The following is a 14,080-nucleotide window of genomic DNA, read 5'->3' on the forward strand; positions in this document are numbered from 1 at the left end:
CCTACAAACCCTGAGCTGGCTATAGCTCATCCAAATGTGAGTGTAATATATATGTCTTAATATTGTCACATTAATTATATATACTCCGCACGATTGGTCCTCTCTTCTTGTGTTTTCCATATCACGAGACGGTGTGAACTACTACAACAAAATAAATCACCCCCACAGCGGAATTAGTGACTATATTCATCCGACCCCCTGATACCCATTGGAACTTACCCATTATTTTTTTTATTCTTATTTTTTACTCTTTTATTTTATATTGCATTTGCTATTTATTCACTTTTATCTATTTCATATTTGGCGCAACCTTTCTTTGTTTTTACTGTCCATTTCTTATATAGAGGGTTAGAGGGTTACCCTCTATAAGGTTGCTGCCTGTTCAGTATATTATTAGCGCTAACCTAACACCCCTTCTTACATTGAGACACAGCCAGTTTTTTTCTAACTTTGAAGTTTTATGTCCATGTTCCATTTTGGAGTTGTTTAGCCAATTGGTTATTCAAACTTCCCCACAAAGGCATACCATTTTTTAAAGAATACACCATGGGGTATTTCAAAAGGCATATTTTGAACAATAGCGTGGGATAATTTTTTCCAGGTGTAGTGGTAATGAGCATTTCTAATGTATTTTTTTACTCTTTTAAAAAAAAGTTTACTTATTAAATAGTTTTAACTTTTTTTTTAAACTTTCTTAAAACTTTTCTACACTTTTTTTTTTTTTAACACAGGGAGAAGATCACTGCTGATCCGTCTCCCTGCACTTCACACTGAACGCGAAAGCGCAGGGAGGTAGACCAGCAGTCCCTGCAGCATATGTTCTCGCTCTGACAGGTTGCAGGGGTTAACTTTAGTAAATGACGGAAATGTTCCATCATGCGTCCTTAACGGTATGTCTGCATTGACGGAAAATTTCCATCAAGCGTCGTTAAGGGGTTAAGAAATTTCCTACTGGATATCTAAAATCCACCAAAAATCAAAGGCTGTGACATTATCATAATGATTTTATTTTGTGATTTTAACTTGTGGCTTCACCTTTTGTGTACTTTTACTTTGTGTTCACACATTTTTTTTTATTTAAAGGAAAGTAGTAAATTGTTTTGTTTTTATTTTTTTATTTTGTTTTGCCTCATATCACAGTTGTATGTTTTGGTAACATAGAACATTGGATTGTGAACTAGTGTTGTTATTAAGAGTCTTCATTATTAAGATTGATTATTGATTCAAGCTGAGAGCTGTAATTCATTCCATTTGTAATAAACTGTATATATTCTCAATAAACACTGCTTTATTATCTTTATAGCAAGTGTTTATTATTGAACTTGTATAACCTGCTTACAGCACTACTTGCAACTTTTATAGTGATATGTATTTTTGTATGTGAGAGAGGTGGACTGTGATTTGTTTTTGGTTTTCTCTGCTAACTTATACAGCACCACATCTAAATGAAGTCTAAATGTCCAAGCTTCTGAGACACTTCACAAACTGGATAAGGTAATATTACTTAGTCTTTTTTATTGTGGCTCCAAAATTCAACAGGGTACAGCAAGGCTTAACATAATAATTAACTGACTGGGCTGGATGGCTTGTCCCGTTACTGTTCGTTTCTTTCAGCTGCTTCTCTTACACCTCACAGAAAACAAACAAAATCTGATCTCCTTGGCGGGGGAGTGTTTAACAGCACCTGCAATTAATGTAAAGTAAGTACAGTAAAGGAGGAGACTATTTTTAAAAGAAGAAAAATTACCACAACAAGAGGACTTAGTCTTAAATTAGAGGGGCAAAGGTTTAAAAATAATATCAGGAAGTATTACTTTACTGTGAGGGTAGTGGATGCATGGAATAGCCTTCCAGCTGAAGTGGTAGAGTTTAACACAGTGAGGGAGTTTAAGCATGCGTGGGATAGACATAAGGCTATCCTAACTATACGATAAGGCCAGGGACTAAAAGTATTTTGAAAATTGGGCAGACTAGATGGGCCGAATGGTTCTTATCTGCCGTCTCATTTTATGTTTCTATGATCTTTTGCAGGTGAGGTAAACCAGAGTGTTGGAACGCTGAACCCGGAATCCTCACCTACAGTCTCCTGACAATATGTGGAGTGGCGCACTGGCCCACCCTACTCTCCAAGTGCTCCACCGCAGGGCCCAAAAACACACTTATATAAAGTGTGGTGGAATCTCGGTAAAAATAAATTTAGTAGGCCGAGATTGCCATGTGGTATGTGCACGTGCATATGCTGATGTGTCGGTTGGTTGCACGTGGCAACGATACAATCAGTAGTGTACGGAGCATGTGCAGGAATACAGGATATACGGGTATTCCCCTCCTCCATTGTGCTGGGCAAGCCATGTGGTCAAACAGGAATTTAGTCTTTACTCTGTTGATTGGGTAAGAGTACGTGTAGGAGGAGCTATATGTCTATATAAGGGGCCTACACTGTACGATCGGGGCTCAGATTTGAGCTGTTTTTGGTGACATTAGTCCCTCTGAGTCCCGGTCGGTGAATCGAATAAAGATCTCTTCCTTCCTGAAGAAACCTGTGTCCATCTCTCTGTACTTGGCTTCCGTCAGTTTCTCCGATATCATTTGGTGCATTGGCCGGGAATCTCATCGTTCAACGGTAGCTCAGAAACAGAGGCGTGAGACGTCTATCCTTGCCCACGCTCTCTACAGCTGCACCCCTGAACTTTTGCGTGGACCTCCCTTCGTCTTGGCGCTACTGGTCTGTTGTCCAGGAGATCGGCCTCTACGTAGTAAGTGCTGGGGTGCCCCCGTCGATGAGTGTGAACTCAGGTTCAGGAACGAGGAGGTAAGACGACTACTGTTTTAGACGGTGGACCCACTAGGGGTATTGGATACCAATTGTGCGGTAGGCCCATAAGGGGATTGTATCTGGAATTGTGTATGGAATTGGCCCCCTCAGTAGAGGGAAGGAGCGAAGGCGCACCGCTCGTAATTAAACGCCCTGTAGTCAGCTCGTTTAATCCTGGTTTGGAGTCAGGCTGGGTCCTGTGTAAATAGCCCAAGCCGGACACCGGTGTCTTGTCTAGACTAGCGTATCTAGGGTATATATTTTGTTCGCTAGGTCGGAGGGACCGGGAGACTAAGCGGAGCCTGTTGTATATTCTGTCCGCTAGATCTCAACCTATCTTGGCTAAGTGGGAAGGCGTGTAAATTTGGAACCCACTAGACTATTGATAGAGTAGATAGACTAAGAGGGTTCTGTGTAAATTCCGCCCTCTAGTTCGCTATATGTGGTGCTTGGGCAGCAACGGCTAACCAAAACGGATGTAAATAGTTTTAGGTAGTCCCTCGAGGTACTGGCCAATAGATTAATTGGGAAACTGTAAATGTGTTAAAAATTATTGTAGTAGAGTGTATATCTTGCTAGATAGCGTGAGCTCTGCCGTCTGGCGAGAGTGTGAATAGTGTGTAACTGTATCATAGCGCACGGTACCATAACCATGTATTATAATTACTGATACTCTAAATAACCACTAATAACTGTCATTTATGTTGTATGTTTAACATCATAACCACTACTAACTGAACTGTGACTTTAAAAATTGTACTTTAACCAATGCTAACCGTACTGTAACTACTGTTTGTAAAGACGATGTTACTAGGGCATGTTATAGACGGGTAATTTAAATACTTATTATAACGTGGGTGATTGTATAGTTTCACCAAAAGGTACAGTAATAGTTATTTAGTGACTGGTGTAACAGCTGTGTGTGTACGGGAATTCCCTGTATGTTTTGTTGTGTACGTTTGGCCTAGTAACCGTACCACGTGGTGCTGTTGCCAAGGGAACGGGTGTGACCGTTGGAAGTGTGTTTGTTTTGCTTCTATTGGAGACGACGCTCCGTTGCTAAGTATGGGTGCGTCGGATTCAAAGATCATTGATCCCTTAGAATGTATGTTAAAGAACTTTAAAAAGGGATACAATGTACATGATTTTGGAGTAAAGATGTCCCCAACACGACTGACTACTTTATGTAGTAGGGAATGGCCTCCACGTGGTAGTCTTGATCCTGATCTGGTGCAGCGCGTACATCGATTGTTGGAAGCGGGCCGTAAATGACTTGCCAAAATGGATCAGGGTATGCCACGAGGAGCAATGTCGCCTCATGTTGGCCAGAACTCGTTTGTCCACCAAGGCCTAAACTGTACGATTGGGGCTCATATTTTAGCTGTTTTTGGTGACATTAGTCCCTCTGAGTTCCGGTCGGTGAATCGAATAAAGATCTCTTCCTTCCTGAAGAAACCTGTGTCCATCTCTCTGTACTTGGCTTCCGACAGTTTCTCCGGTATCAAAAGTTCAATATCCATTTTAACATAACACATTCCCTGGGGCTAAGGGAAGGTGTTGGCTTACCTCATTTCCAGCAGACACCTGCTCTTCTTTCTCCGGCAATGTAATATCACTGGTGTTACTTTTCCATGTTCTAATACAAACTTTAGCTTTTCATAGAAGCATTGGGAACAAGACAATGCATTCAGAGGAGGTGAGTTGCTGTAGTGGCTTCAGAAATATAGCCACAAGAGGTGTGTATAGCCCTGCAATGAAAACATTGCAGTGGACGGCCATGGAAAAATGCAGGACTAAAATGACATGGGTACTGCACCCAGATGACTTCATTGAGATGAAGTGGTCTGGGTGCCTATAGTGTCACTTTGCATATTTCACAAAGATCCTCGGAAATGACCGAATCGGCGTGGGTGCTGAGGCTGCATTCGAACAATTACAGGACTGAGGTCTATTAAGGAGACCATGGAGCCTCCATAGATTGATGTATGAATCCCACAGGTGTCAATTCTGTGGGCTGCTGGTCAAAGTTAACGGTTGAGCTCCGCCTTTTGTCCCTATTTTATCGTATGATATATTGGATTGCATGCAGTCTGAAATGTAGTCTCGCTCAGAATTTCATAAATAATATATCTTCATGAAATTCTGAAAAGGGACAGAGCCGCTTCAAGGCCTAACTAAGTGGACAGAAGCAAGTCAGTTAACAATACAAACAGAAAAAAGTGGAAGATAGGTTAGCGCTAATAATATAATAAGTAGGCAGCAACCTTACAGAGGGTAACCCTCTAACCCTCTGAAGTGAGAATGTACAGGAAAAAGAGAAAAAGGCTGCGCCAAGATAAAACCAAATGAAATAAAATAAAATATATAAATATGATAAGATTAGTCCCAATATATAGGAAAAATAAAATAAAATAAAATATAATAAAATGTCTGTTTCACACATTCCACAGGTAGAGTGTTCTCTCTTTCTTTGATACTTAAAATCCTCCCGTGATATGGAAAACACAAAGGGAAAAGGACCAATCATGCAGAGTGTATAAGATATGTGGCAATAAAATAATAAGATGTAATACACTCACATTTACATGAGCTATAACCAGCTCAGGGGTAACAGGTGTTCAGCAGTATAATCCCTGCTTGTAGGATATTACGAATTATTTTCCACTTTGGGTCTGGTGCTGTCCAATTCTCAGGAGAAGGGAAAAATAGGAACAACAGATAGTGCTCTCTGATGATAAAATGTGGTATAAATAAAAAGAAAAGGAAATATACTCACAAATTGAAGTGCAAATCACACTGCACTTGAGATATAGCGTGGGCGGTATAATCCCCACCTCAGGATATATAAAATGCCAGGAAAGGAGATAATAAAAATGTTATATGTGAAAAAATAATAATAAAAATCATATGAATGGCACAGAAGTATAGCCAAACTTAATTTATTATTTAAAATACACAATAAAATCCATTGCAACAATACAAACAAGATGGAGTCCACAAGCAAAATAAATTGAAACCTTTTAATGCAGTGCCCCTAGGGACAGAAATGCATATTTCTCTTTTGATTTGAGAATTGCATCCTCAGTATTTTCTTACAGGGTTATTCACGAAAGTGAGAATTCATAATGGATTTCCAAATTTAATGCCAAAGTAGCCAAACTTGAAGCATAACTGACATTGGGAATGTTTCCAGTTTGGCTATTTTTACCTAGAGTTTTCAACTTCTTTGAATTCTCACTTTAGTAAAAAAAAAACCCTGTTAAAAATTGAATTGTATTCCAGGATTTGCTTGTCTTCAGGGTAAGGAACTGCAGTGATTAGAAACTTTAAAAAATATCTCTAAAGTCTTTCATAAAAGTCTATGGGTTTATAAATTATATTGGAGATTATAATATGTAAACACTGTTATAAACATGTTATTTATCATTGTAATAGAACATATTCCATACTTCATTTTGTTTTATTATTATTTTCTTTCAAATTTTCTGTAAAAAAAAAATGGCTTTGGAAAAAATATTTTCCATATATCCAAGCGGCAGTCATCACAGATGGGTAATTAAAATGTTGGATTTTAAAATTATTTAACACTATAGACTGTAAACTCATTTAAGCAGGGTTCTCTTCAACCCATCGTTCCTGTAAGTTTTCTTGTAATTTTCCTATTTATAGTTAAATCTCCCCTCTTATAATATTGTAAAGCGCTTTGGAATCTGTTGGCGCTATATAAATGGCAATATTAATAATGTAGCGGGTAGACATGTGTAATTCGTTTCAGTCCGAATTTAAATTTGGATGAATTTTGGCAATTTGGACATGCCGAACCAAATTTCGAAAGTGCCATAGTGAGTGCTTCGGAGGGTAGGGTTAGGGAATTGCCGAAGTCCTGAAGTGCCGAATTCCAGAAGTGCCGAACCAAAGTCCTGAATTTTGTAAGTGCCGAATTGCCAAAGTCCCGAATTGCTGAAGTGCCAAACCAAACCACATTTTTGCCCATGCACATTCCTAGTAGCGGGCCCTGGGTAACCCCCGGCTATAAATGAATTAAGACACCCATCTTCCCCAGTAACTGGACGACACACAGTTCCAGGGGTACAACAACACTTATTTTGGCCACACTCGACTTTATACTCTCCCCATGCAAGGGGTGGATCATAAGTAAAAGACAATGTCCCATCCCAGGGTCCTCCCCCTCCCAGGGGTTGTAGGATGGAACCGGAACCCTTGTCCCTTGTCCCCGGTGTGTGTGACAGGAACTCCAGTCCCTTTGTCCCTGCCACCCAAATACAGGGTTTCCCCACTTCCCGTGGCAGGGGGTCTTCTTCCCAGGACCCTCTGTACCTGGGAGTCACAGAACAAGAAAGATTCCTGCTTCTGGGCTCCCAGGCACAGACAGGCCACCAAACCACCATTGTCCCATAAGAGTGTCCCCACCAATCTCAGGGACGCCCAGAACAGTAACAGTAGGAAACAGAAGCTCGGCCACGCTACAAGGAGGGATGTAAGACAAATAGAGGAGGGGGGAGGTATGTGACGCATGGAGGGGCTTGGGGGAGGGATGAGACGCATGGAGGGGCTGGGGGTGAATGAGACACACAAAGGGGCTAAGGGTGAATGAGACAGATGGAAGGGCAGGGGGGAAAGACACATGGAGGGGCTGGGAAAATATGGCGGCGCCTGCGAGGGACATATTCAGGTAAGTAGAATTAATTTATGCCTGCCCTACCAGACCCCCAGCGCAGCTTTAAGTCGTTAAATAAGACATGCAGTATTAAGAAGGTGCTGTCTATATGGAATACATCCAAGAGGGCCTGCAAAATGTATCTAATTTAGACAGACTGCTTTCCAAACCCATTTATTTTTCTCAAAAAAACATATTACTGTGAGTGTAACGGAGTTCCCTGTACCACTTGATGGGTACCTCCGCCAAGGACCGCTTCCTAGCTAGAACAGGGGACAAACCACAGCACCTCTGCCCACAGTCGCTGTGGCTTGACTGGGGCCCTGGAACCGCACCCTCCTGGAGCTAAATAGGGAACTCGCTCTATCTACCTCCAGACACTGGAGGACACTCAGTCCTGTGAGCTCTAGTCCTTACAAGGACTCTCCCGTTGAATCCTCCACACTGGAACAAGCTGGAGTAGATATTAGCCCTTTCCCCTCCCAATAACCAGACAACACATAGTTCTGGAAGTACAAGCTGGAATGTTTTAATCTGGCCAGATGGCCTGCTGTTATACAATTTCAATTACAGTTAAGCACACCCCTGACACTTCCACACAAACAGGATAATCCTTCTTCTGGACCTGAGAGGGGACTAGCTACAAGTTACAAACTCCTCATTTGTGCCTGAGAGATAATTGAGTCAGGAACTGAACTAACTATCTCCAGGCATAGAAAAACATACAATATTACAAAACCCCAAAAATATCTTTAAAACACATAATACAATTAAATACATTTTTAAAAAACCCACAAAAGTTACATCCCCTGATAGCCCCGATCTGGAGGACCAACATTTCCCTGGAAGTCATAATTTGACCGACCGTGCACATGGTCCTATGCCCAAAACAGTTCCATCATGGTTGGCGGTCGGTGTAGTTCAGTAGTTTAAAAAAAGAACAAACTACCGAACATAGTCAATAGTCTTACCCTGGAGCTTGTTCACCTTGTTCGTGGAACGTTTCCACCGAACAGTGTCTTCCTAAGTGTTATAAAACTGAACACAGGCGATCATGGAAGTCCAGCGGTGTTCAGGAGTTTCAGTGTCTGAAAATAGTTCCATGAACTCAACGACCAAACACCGCTGCCTGTGTTCATGCGAACAAGATGGCCGCCACCTTGTGGTCGTCCATAGGAAATGCAGCCACCCAGACGAACACTTAGAACACTGCGGTGGAAATTGCTACAAAGTAACAATTAGGCTTAACAAGCTCCCTGGTGGTCTCCGGTTCGTGCGGCTGTTCTGTTCCAGAACCATATAGTCAAAATACACAAACTGAGACTTTTCAGTGTAGATTATAGGGCCCATAGTCTGTGGGCAGGAGGCTGCCAAGCAGGCTCCTCCGGGAGCCCGTAACAAACTGCCGTGGAATGGGGTGTTTGTCACAGTGAGCATTACTGCAGTGGAGCACTGTTAAAAAAGATCCAGGCGGGGGGCGTGGCCAGCCGTGCAACTAAGCAGACGTGTTTGCAGGGAGCTCCTGCTAAACACCCTAAAAACGACCCTAAAAAGCCACGAAAATCAGCAAAATTAACCCTACAGCTGGAACCCTAGTACTGCTGGAAAGACGCAGATTTATGCCGGTCACCAGGATCCTCAGAGATCATGGAGTCAAATACAGATGGGGCGCTTTGGGTACCTTGGTGGTACCGCATGGAGACACAGTGCTGTCGCTGTCCACGGGGGAAGACCCGACTGATCTTTTGGGGACTCTCCAACTGCCATGGCGGCCACCAGCGACACACCAGACCCCACAAACCCGCAAACACTCCACCGAGGGAAGAGAAACTCCCTGTGCACCGGTGGCGGGGCGGAGACCTGCTCACCAGTACCCTCCATAAACCAGGTAACCCAGAGGGGGGACCACAACCAAAATAATTGGGAGACCTAAACAGAGGGTCAAACGGGACGTATGTCCAGTCAATTAACACGAGACTGACTTCAATATTGTTTTTTATATTTTATATTTTTTATTCTATATTTTACTCGTGTCCCTCTCGGGCCCTCCAGACTTTCACCATCCCGCCGATATCCAGGTGGCAACACGGACTACCTATGAACTGTCACTGCGGTCCAACAAAGGGTGTACCCCACCTCCACAATGTATATTACCTCCATAGGAGTAACTGTCATGTTTCCTCCAAAGCACCTACTTTAACTCCACAAATATTACTAACATGTCCCCCCAATGTGTTCATATCAACCCCACTCGAGTCGCTCACATGTCCGATAGGCAGTATCCTTTTAACTCCACATGAGTTGCCCACCTGTGCTATCAGATTGCCAAAGTTAACATTGCAAGTGTACCTGACATGCTTCACTACTACTTTACGGTTAAGTTACACTTAACCTTCCACGAGCAGCCAAGTTATGCCCCCACGCAGGTGGCCAGTGTGCCATACCACATAGACCCTCATAGGTCCACTTCAGCCACGGTTGTGTCGGACCGACTAGAGACCCATGGGCCCCCACGTGCTATTGGCGCGCTGTATTACTAAGCCCACTAGAGCAACCAGCACGGCTATCCTATCGTGATAATCCCAAACCCTTGAGAGCCATTGGTATGATACACTGCACGATATACCCCACACCCGAGGGAACCGACGAGATAATGTACCAACCCGCTAATTGTGAGTTCCCATAGATTCCCAGGTGACTATAGCAGGTTTTATACCCCAAACGCAGCTGAGCGGCTAACATATCGTGCACTCACTGGAGCTTAAGGCTCTTCCCCTTATCTCACCGTGGCCCACACGGGTGATGCTAGAGCGATGAAATAAGACTGACCTATGTATATAGTTGACCTAAGCTAGGTTACATTTTTATCTCCCTGTATTGATTGATTATACGTTACCACAAAACCAGTGGAGATTCCCTCCACAACAAAAATGAAGACTTTTAAAAAGAAAAAATAAACTGACGGTAACTAAATATAGGGAAAAACCGCGAAAAGTAACTTGTAACTAACTGTCTGCTTAGCCAGGTACAGGGCTTATTTCTAGCCAAGACGACTTGCAATAACCTCCTTAACGCTAGAAGTACCCCTCTTAAATTGCAAAATTTCAGCAAGTCGGCTATGCCAGCAAACTCAAAGGTGTACACCCCTGCTACAGACTCATAGACATGTCATTATCCTTAGAATTGTGGGGCTGATGTTATATGTTTGTATTATCATTTTGTTTTCTTCATTTATCTTTTCTCTCTCAATAACGTTTTTACTCAAAGTTAGGCCTACTTAATATAAAAATGTGCAGTTTCACTTAATACCATCTCTCTGTTAACCAAGAATGGCTGGTAATTGCTGTTGTGGCATTACTGGCGTGTATGTACCAATCTACCTGCACTCAAAAATAAAGAATAAAAAAAATAAAAAATCCAGGCACGCCAAAATGGCCTATAAAAAAAAAAAGGTATATTAGGGGAGAAAAGGGGGACAGAGGAATCTAAGGCCAAAATACGGGCTGACCCTCCTTAATAGGGAGACATGCCATCTGTCTAAGCTGCAAAACAATCGGATTTTAGAGAATCCCCCCCCCCCCCCGAAATGCCAAAATAAATACATTACTACTTTACATGAACCACAAGAGGCACTGCAGAGACTGCGCTGCAATGTGCTCCTCCGACCACCAGGGGGCTCTGCAGCGCTGGCTTCACTGAACATACAAACACACACACACACATAAACAGCCCGGCCTGGACGTTGCATCCTAAAAGAAAGCCCACACATGTCCGCCGCCGGGTTACCGCACCAGCAGAGGAAGGCACCGGCGCGGAAACGTGACGTCAGCACCGGGGCAGCGAGCAAACGACAGCTGAAAGGCCAGAGCGCCGACATGGGGAAAAAACACAAGAAGCACAAAGGGGACAAACACGGATATGAGGGGAAGGGGGAGGTACGAGGTGAGCGGGCTGCATGCTTTATATATCACCATTTAAACTACATCGGGATTAGAGAGCCTCCTCCGCCAGGCCCATTAACCCATTCATGGCCAGTGCCATTCCTGCCACATTGACACACTGGACGTTAATGTGTTAATGAATTGAAGTAACAATGGCTTATTGTTTAAAGGGACACTATGATCACCAGAACAACTACAGCTTAATGCAGTTGTTATGGTGCTTACTGCCTGTCCCTGCAGTTTATTTATTTATTATTATTATGTAAACACTGCATTGGGTGCACTTCATTGTCTTTTGAGGAACTCAGTTTTAGATTTCAGGGATAGACAACCTTCGGCACGACAGATGTTGTGGACTACATCCTCTATAATGCTCCTACACCCGTAATGCTCCTACACCCGTAATGCTGGCAAAGCATCATGGGAGTTGTCGTTTGAAACAACTGGAGTGCTGAAGGTTGCCTATGCCTGTATAAATTTCATCCATGTGATTTAAAGCGGTCATGGTGTTTGGAGTTTGTATGTTTTGCATTACACCAAGAAAATCCTTGAGAGTACTGGCTAATGTTGAATCTGTACATATTTGGCATTGGTTGTCAGCACTCATTGCATGCTGGCAACGACGACTAATGGCTACACTGCCCCATCCCTCTCTGAGCTGGTCAATCCTCCCCTGATAGATCTCTAAATATAAATACTCGGGACAGTCAACCGGTGATATGCTGTGTGGCACCTGGGGATGCATTGTAAGTCTTAGGCCATTTGCATACTGTTTAACATTTAAAGGGACCCTCCACTACCCAAATATTGAAGATATTTGCCATACAAACAGAAACCCGAGACCACTAGCAAGTGGGCCAGGCAGCACAAAATGATCGGTAATGTACTAGACACAACGTTAGACTGCAAGATGTCACAGACCTGCAACCTACTTGAAGTTGAAATACCAACTGTGTACTGTCACGTGATGTGTCTTCTTTTTTCCTTTCTGTAAACCAAAAATCCTTTTAAAATAAAGAATACAAATTTGTATTCCTAACACTTTAGTGTTAACCTACCTATTTAAGTGTCCGTGAGGGTTTAGATGGTAATTTATACTTAACTTTATTCCCTCACTACACTAGTTTGTTGGCTGCATGCCCCACCTCCCTGGCTAAGATCATCAAGATTGATGACCTCAGCCAATCCAATGCTTTCCCATAGGCAAGCGTTGTGAGACTAGTGCAGATGTGCAAGAAAACGTAGTACTGGGCCAATCAAACAGACTGATTCGCTTATTCAGTGTTGGCACCTTTATTTTAGTGGCTGTGAGTAAGACCGCAACTAGTGATGTGTTTAACACTGCAATCAAAACATTGATACAACTAAACGGCAGCTTTATAAAACTAAATTGTCACTGCACCCAGACCACATAATTGAGATGAAGTTGTCTGGTTGCCTCTAGTGGTCCACTAAAAATGCCAATTTCTGTTGAAACATTTTTGTAAAATGGTGGGAAAAAATGAATACCGTCTTCACACTTAAAGTACTTAAGCAATCTGAAGTGTTTTGTGTGTGTGTGTGTGTGTGTGCGCTCTTGATGCTACAGCAATCTTTAGTCACTGTAGTTATAAGCCAGTCAGAGTGGAGTCAACGCCCAGGAACTTGTTGCATCATAACAGAGGAAGGGTATATGTTATGGTGTTTGGAGTGTCCCTTTTACAATTTTGTTGTTTTTTTTTTTTACGTAATTTACAGCCTGTAAATATTAAAATAGATAAAATATTATCATGATTTTATGAATAAAATGGTTGTGTGTGTGTGTGTGAGGCTTGGTCAGCAACTTAACTATAATTATTTACATTTCAAAAAAGAAACCTCACATAGCTTTCTTTCCCATTTCTTAGCCCTATGTACATTTTCTTTCTTCTTCATTCATAGTTTTATGTCTGAGACTATATGTCGATCTAACCAAAAATGATAAATTCAATGCTTTCAGACTATGTGGAAAAACCCTTAAAACTGGTTCTAAAAGTGGGCACTGGAGAGGTAAAGGAACTATCCACAGCTTGTGCTACTACTCTGCCTCAAAGTTTCCATGATGAGAAATCTGATCATGATAAACACAAGCATAAAGACAAGAAAAAGAAAAAAAAGAAAGGAGAGAAAGTTGAATCTCAAAATGAGGAAAAGAAGAAGAAAAAGGTACTGTTGATGTATTATGTTATTGAAAAGTATGGTTTACCTTGGGTGGAATACATCAATATATTTCTGCATATTTTTAAAGGGACACTTTAAGCACCTTAACCAATAATCTGTCAGCCTGTTCAAAGGAACGCTATAACGTTAGCAATACAGGTTTGTATTCCTAACGCACTAGTCCCTATTTAGATAAGAGTCCCAACCAACTGAAACAAAAAAGTAACACACATACATTGTACAGGACAATAGCCATCACCATATGAAAAAACATGTAAATAGTTAGCTACTGCATTTCGAGGTATTCGTTTTCTTGATCATAAAATATTTTTAACATTCTCATCAAAGCCACCAATAGTTTTTTAAAGTGCTTTCCTTGCACAATAGTTTGGTGACTTATTCAAATTAAACTATTAATGTAAACCTATCATAACAGCTTTACTTTAAGTGATCACATCCTTATGTAGT

The 14,080-nt window shown here is 41.9% G+C and overlaps 1 protein-coding gene across 1 annotated transcript in view; it reads left to right on the forward strand.

The window, feature by feature from the left end:
- The first annotated feature begins 11,185 nt into the window (after positions 1–11,185).
- The window catches only part of BRD7 (bromodomain containing 7), a 28,980-nt gene continuing 26,085 nt past the window's right edge, over positions 11,186–14,080 (forward strand). The window contains exons 1-2 of the mRNA XM_063437628.1: positions 11,186–11,435; positions 13,413–13,618. Coding sequence (XP_063293698.1) covers positions 11,261–11,435; positions 13,413–13,618 — 381 coding nt within the window. The 5' untranslated portion in view covers positions 11,186–11,260. The remainder of the gene's footprint in view (positions 11,436–13,412; positions 13,619–14,080) is intronic.

This window comes from Pelobates fuscus, chromosome 12 (genome assembly GCF_036172605.1).
Source record: "Pelobates fuscus isolate aPelFus1 chromosome 12, aPelFus1.pri, whole genome shotgun sequence".
NCBI lineage: Eukaryota > Metazoa > Chordata > Amphibia > Anura > Pelobatidae > Pelobates > Pelobates fuscus.